Here is a 6,790-nt window from a genome sequence, read left to right on the forward strand (position 1 = left end):
GGCGGACTGCGGGAGAGAGTGGGAGCTTCGGGGAGCGGCGGGGACGGGGGTGGGAGCCGGGCACAGGGGTGGGGTCGAAGGGCACGGGGCCCCGGAACCCGCGAGCGCGGGAAGGGCGCGCCCGCAGGAACCGGCGGGGGCGGGGGCGGGGGCGGCGCTCGTGCGGCGATCTGCCCCCGGACTCCCCCGAGCAGCAGAACGGCCGGTGGGAGGGGGGTGCGGGAGGTGGGAGGGTGCGGGGGGTGGGGGGGGAAACAAGATAGGGGCGTGCCTTTGCCCGGATTGGCTGCAGGAGCCTGACGCGAGGTCCCGGGGGTTGGCTTGGGGGAGTGGGAGCGGGGTGGGGTGGGTGCTGGGTGCCGGGGCTGCGGGCTCAGCACGCTCAGAAACATGCTGAGGTCCCGGCGGCTGTTCCAGCAGCGGCAGCGGCTCCAGCAGCAGCGGCGGCGGCGGCGGCGGCGACAGCGCACGGCTCCGGCGGGGAAGGCGCCCGGCGCCCATGCCTCCGGCCCCGCGCAGCGGCTGCCCTGACCTGGCCGCGACCTCCCTCCGCGCGCCCCGCCGCCCGGGCCCCTGGGGTGTTCCCCAACCACGGCCCAGCCCCGCCACACCCCCCGCCCCCGGCCTCCGCAGCTCGGCATGGGCGCGGGGGCGCTCGCCCTGGGCGCCTCCGAGCCCTGCAACCTGTCGTCGGCCGCGCCGCTCCCCGACGGCGCGGCCACGGCGGCGCGACTGCTGGTGCCCGCGTCGCCGTCCGCCTCGCCGCTGACCCCGACCAGCGAGGGCCCCGCGCCGCTGTCGCAGCAGTGGACGGCGGGCATAGGCCTGCTGATGGCGCTCATCGTGCTGCTCATCGTGGCGGGCAACGTCCTGGTGATCGTGGCCATCGCCAAGACGCCGCGGCTGCAGACGCTCACCAACCTCTTCATCATGTCCCTGGCCAGCGCCGACCTCGTCATGGGGCTGCTGGTGGTGCCGTTCGGGGCCACCATCGTCATGCGGGGCCGCTGGGAGTACGGCTCCTTCTTCTGCGAGCTCTGGACCTCGGTGGATGTGCTGTGCGTGACGGCCAGCATCGAGACCCTGTGTGTCATCGCCCTGGACCGCTACCTCGCCATCACGTCGCCCTTCCGCTACCAGAGCCTGCTGACCCGCGCGCGGGCGCGGGCCCTGGTGTGCACCGTGTGGGCCATCTCGGCCCTGGTGTCCTTCCTGCCCATCCTCATGCACTGGTGGCGGGCCGAGGGCGACGAGGCGCGCCGCTGCTACAACGACCCCAAGTGCTGCGATTTCGTCACCAACCGGGCCTACGCCATCGCCTCGTCCGTCGTGTCCTTCTACGTGCCCCTGTGCATCATGGCCTTCGTGTACCTGCGGGTGTTCCGCGAGGCCCAGAAGCAGGTGAAGAAGATCGACAGCTGCGAGCGCCGCTTCCTCAGCGGCCCGGCGCGGCCCCCCTCGCCCGCGCCCGCGCCCGGCTCCCCGCGCCCCGCGGCCACCGCCGCCGCCGCCGCCGCCCCGCTGGCCAACGGGCGCATCAGCAAGCGGCGGCCCTCGCGCCTCGTGGCCCTGCGCGAGCAGAAGGCGCTCAAGACGCTGGGCATCATCATGGGCGTGTTCACGCTCTGCTGGCTGCCCTTCTTCCTGGCCAACGTGGTCAAGGCCTTCCACCGCGACCTGGTGCCCGACCGCCTCTTCGTCTTCTTCAACTGGCTGGGCTACGCCAACTCGGCCTTCAACCCCATCATCTACTGCCGCAGCCCCGACTTCCGCAAGGCCTTCCAGCGCCTGCTCTGCTTCGCGCGCCGGGCCGCCCGCGGGGGCCACGCGGCCGCCGGCGACCGGCCGCGCGCCTCCGGCTGCCTGCCGGGGACCCGGCCGCCGCCGTCGCCGGGGGCCGCCTCGGACGAGGACGACGACGACGACGTCGGGGCCGCGCCGCCCGCGCGCCTGCTGGAGCCCTGGGCCGGCTGCAACGGCGGGGCGGCGGCGGCGGCGGACAGCGACTCGAGCCTGGACGAGCCGGGCCGCCCCGCGGGCGCCTCGGAATCCAAGGTGTAGGGTCCCGCGGCCGCCGCCGCCGCCCGCGCCTCCCTCCCCCGCCCGCGCCCCGGGAGCGAGAACGCCCAGGCGCCCCCACTGGCTTCCCAGGGGAGAGAGATCCGTGTTTACGCAAGCCCCAGAGCAGGTGAACTCAAAGCCCGCAAAGCTGGTCTGAATCCTCCAAGGCGAACGCAAAAGCCGCGGACCGTTGCACAGAAAGGAAAGTTTGGGGAGGGCTGGGAGAGTGGCTTGCAGATTTGTCTTGGTTCTTTTTTTCTGTGCGTGCTTCGGCCTTCTTTGGTGTGTGCGTGTGATGCATCTTCCGTTTGGGGGGGGTTGTCTCCCCCCCCCACCCCCCCACCCCCACTTCCAGGTGGTTTTTGACACTTGCTTCGAGGACTGGGTAGTAGAAAGGAGAAGCAGGGAGTCTATCAACTGGGCTTCCGTCCCATTCCCGGGAACAGGAGCAGTCAACCGGAGAGAGAAGGGGGAATGACAGTTGTCAGGACATGTTCCCTTTGCTTTGCAGAGAAAGTTCCTGTTAATTCCTGAGTAATGATGGTTCCTGTTCTTAAAGCAGAGGGAAAGGATGGATGCAAAGGAACGTTTCAAGAAATTTTAAGCTATTCTTGGAACAAGCGTCACCTTGCTTTCTGTTTGTAGGGCAAACCTGCAGTCCCCGCGCGCCTCGGTGGTCAGGCTGAGGGGTTTCTACCTCACACTGTGCAAATTGCACAGCAAGATAGAAAGACTTGTTTATATTAAACAGCTTATTTATGTATCAATATTAGTTGGGAGGACCAGGCGCTGAGCCTCTGTGACATGTAACTCTGTCCATTGAAGACAGGAGAGAAAAACAAAAACAAAAAACAAAAACAAGAGGAAACAGTTCAGATTACTGCACACATGGGTAAAAAACAAAAACAAAAACAAAAAACACAAAAAAACAAAAACAACAACAACGACAAACAAAACAAAGAGTGGTTCCAAATCCCATTTTGCACAGTGTTAGGAATTGTAATGTCCACAGAAGGTATGACTTGCACAAAAAGAAATAAAATATTTTTTAAAGGGGAAGGGGGCAGATCTTAAAAAACTAAAATAAAATTCAAAACTCTACTTCTGTTGTCTGTTACGTTCTTGAGCTAATGATTTGTTGGAAAAATACATTTTTATACTCTTATCATGGTACTGTAACTGTATCCATATTATAAATATAATTATCTTAAGGATTTTTATCATTATTTTTTTATGTCCAAGTGCCCACGTGAATCTGCTGGTAAAATTTAGCACCCGCCTGTAAATTGTATTTCCTCCGTGTGTTTTACCAAGTATTTATACTCTGGTGCAACTAACTACTGTGTGAGGGATTGGTCCATGTGCAATAAATACCAATGAAGCACAATCAAGATTACGTACCGCGTGTCTGTAAAGGGTCAGTGATAATGGAAAAGACAGTTTGTTTTGTTCAAAATATAGGCTGGGTTTCCCATAGCGCTCTTTTAATAGCTTTTCATGACTCAGTAACATAGCAAAATGCCTCTAGACCAAATAAGGCATGCACCTACTGAGAGCTGCAGACTTGCCCTAAATTTTCACAGCCGGATTCAAGGTATTCTAGACTACTGAGAGATGTTTTCAAGATCCCATCTGCTGCACTTGACTTAAGAAGTAACATTTGGGATGGTGTAGCTTTAAAAAAAAAAAAAAAAAGTGATACAGCCAGGTAGCTCAATTGCAATTTTGCACAGAAACGCAGGAGGAAAAAAAAAAAAACAAAAAAACAAAAAAACCCACCAACTCCTTGAATAATCAGTCGCCTACTTGCAATGAGGTAAGTGGCTTCCACAGCTTGTTTGTGTTTTCCAATAGTAAATCACAGCCTACAGATGACAATCAGTGTGTACAGATTTCTCCAATGGCTGGTTAGCATGAACACTGCTTTTATGCTTAAGTAAAAATGTATAACAACAGCTTTTAAGTAAACGTTTTTCTTCTCTTGTATGATTAAATAGACCATTTTCCCAGAATTTTAGGGTGGGAAGGTCACAGGAAAAGGCAAATGTGAAGATTTGTAATTTCCTAGCAAAGTTGTGACACCCAAATGGATAGGATATTTGTCATAAAGTTGATTCCCCAAGAAAGTATAGTGAAATTCCAGCCTGGGATCGATTCTGCATTCTCCAAAATAAGTTTAAGTATTTATCTTTGTATTTTTAAGCAAGCTTTATATTTCATGACTGTAAAGAAACCAAAGTGAAGAGTATAAAGTTTTTGACTCATACTGAACTTTCTGATGAAGAAACTATTTTCTCAGGAAAGTCAAGATTGATTATCCTTTTTTTGCAGTGGAATATTCATTCTAAAGACCAGGAGACAGTCTTCTGAGAAAGGCTAATGATGTAGATGTTTTAGAGACCAACAGAAGGTTGTATGAACAAAAGCTGCTATGAAGTTTAACCCCTTTAGAAAGAAAGAGGAAGGAAGGGAGGGAGGAAGGAAGGAAAGAAGGAAGGAGGGAAGGAGGGAGGGAGGAAGAAAAGTGGGGAGGGGGAAGATGGCAACACTTATTTAAAAATACAAAGAAAAATACTGAAAGAAACTTAGTTTGCAAAGTATAAAATGGATCTCAGAATGAAATCTCACTCCCCAGGGAAAAAATAGAGCCCACTTTATCCTCAGTTACCCCACTATGAGTATGTACGATGCATTTTGTAAGGGGTTTTGTTCTTTATTTTAATTTATAGCAGACAATTAATAGACAACACCTACAGTTTTATCTGAAGAACATTCAAGTACCAGGTTAATGCTTCACTTTCTGACTTCCTCACTGTTATTTTGTTTAAATAAGCCTTTGCATTTAAATAAAAAGACATTTTTCCAGGCCCATCAAACCTCAGGTTTTAAAATCATGGAACGCTTTTAAACTTTAACAAACAAACAAATATATATAATTTAACTACGTAGTCTAAACTCTTTAGTGAATTAGAAGAGACAGCTATAATCTTGGGACCAGTTTTATATATTTGTAGGAAATGGGAAAAGATTTTTCTATGATCCCTTGAGTCCCCTAAGGGTTACAAGGATTCGGGAACAGACTGTGTCGGTGATTCCAACTACCCATGAATACTACTTTTTGTTATTTTTGAAGAAGACAGACATTGATTTGCAATAGAAATGCAGGAAGCTGGGCTGTCAATCCCAACAGCTGTGGCAATGGGAGGAGAGAACTGCCAATCCTGTTTAATCTGGTAAAATAATACACACCAGAAGTGACAGAGGAAAGCAATGAATACGCAGAAAGTCAACCTAATGCCATGGGCTTGTGTGTCACGAGTTCCAAAGGCATAAACCTTAAAATTAAAAGAGTGACCTTCTATGTGATCGAGATTCGTTGATCCTCGCTACATTGGAAATTCTGTTTCCACTGCACGCTGCAAAGTACTCTGGTGTAACAAGATATTCCAGCCACTATAAATTCTCTCTCCAAAGAAGAAATGTATAATTGGTATAGCACATAGCTGAATCCCTTGGTGAACTTGTCTATATAAAACTTTGCAAATGGAGTTTATTTTTTCAGTCCATTCTTTCTTTGGAACTGGAATTATTAATAACTTCTTTTTCAGAATTATTAATAACTTCTAAATGGCTATTGTGAAACCTTTCCTTGTTGAAGCACATTTTCCTAGCTTATTTTGATTTTGCATTTTGAACATGCTAACTTCCTCTGGCAAATATGTAACGCTGCCAGACGGAAATTCTACACCGAAAGTTATCAGGATGATATTATCATTTAAGTTTTTAGCGAGAGCTTCTAAGTCAGGGTCTAATGGAAAATTGTGAAGTTTTGCTGCCATATGTGAAAAGCTTTAAAAGAATTTCTTTAACAAAGCTGGACCCATTAGTTCTTTTGAAGGAAAAGCATAAATAAAAAACCTTAGCACTAATTCAAATTAAACACATTGGCACAGATAATTTAGTTTTATTCGTACGTTTCTGGCATAATGTGCTGAGAAATACTAATTCTTTTGAATCCCTGCCAATTTGCTACTAATCAAAATGGAGAAGATATGCACTGTTTGGATTATACCTAAAAATAGTCGTGCTACAGTCGCATCAGCAAATGGAATTAAATTAATTTCTCTTTCTTCCTCTTCACACATACCCTCCATATTATTTACATTTGCATCAAGAAAATTGCTTCTGAGTCCTCAGAGTTTGTGATTCAGTGTGTCCCAAATTGCATTGCTACATTGCAATGATTTTTAAGCAAAACCCCATAGAACTATTTTCTGAGAAATACACCTCTCCTGAAATTCCCACTTTCACCTTGCTCTCATTTAAAGGGTCTCTACTAAATAGCCCTCATAATGTAATCAAAGGGAAATCTAATTGTTCTAAAGACAGACTGGAAAAACAGCAGCCCCAAGGAGAAGCTTACGCCATAAGGTCATAGTTAGAGCATGATCTTTGCCGTAATGTCAGCAGGACCCAAGAAAGCCTTGGAAGGAACCGTCTACGCCCTTTAAGCCTTTGCCTTCACTTGGATGTCGTTCAAAGACCACTCTGAACACACCTGAAGCCAGTTCTTGTCTGGGACCCGCCACACTCCCTGGCCCTTCTCTTGAGCACTCCCTTCAATTCTTCTTGAATGAACTCGAAATATCTAGAACATCTAGTTCTAGGTAAACTGTCTTCACAGCAGCATCAATTTCCCATGAACAGTTTCCTGAAGCTCTGATTTTCA

At 50.3% G+C, this 6,790-nt stretch overlaps 1 protein-coding gene across 1 annotated transcript; it reads left to right on the forward strand.

Annotated features, from left to right (window-relative positions):
• The first annotated feature begins 553 nt into the window (after window positions 1-553).
• On the forward strand, window positions 554-2,173 carry ADRB1 (adrenoceptor beta 1). Its single transcript, XM_043597602.1, has one exon. The coding sequence runs from the start codon at window positions 640-642 to the stop codon at window positions 2,059-2,061; it is 1,422 nt and encodes a 473-aa protein (XP_043453537.1). The 5' UTR covers window positions 554-639; the 3' UTR covers window positions 2,062-2,173.
• Window positions 2,174-6,790: the final 4,617 nt, after the last annotated feature.

Source organism: Prionailurus bengalensis, chromosome D2 (genome assembly GCF_016509475.1).
Source record: "Prionailurus bengalensis isolate Pbe53 chromosome D2, Fcat_Pben_1.1_paternal_pri, whole genome shotgun sequence".
Lineage (NCBI taxonomy): Eukaryota > Metazoa > Chordata > Mammalia > Carnivora > Felidae > Prionailurus > Prionailurus bengalensis.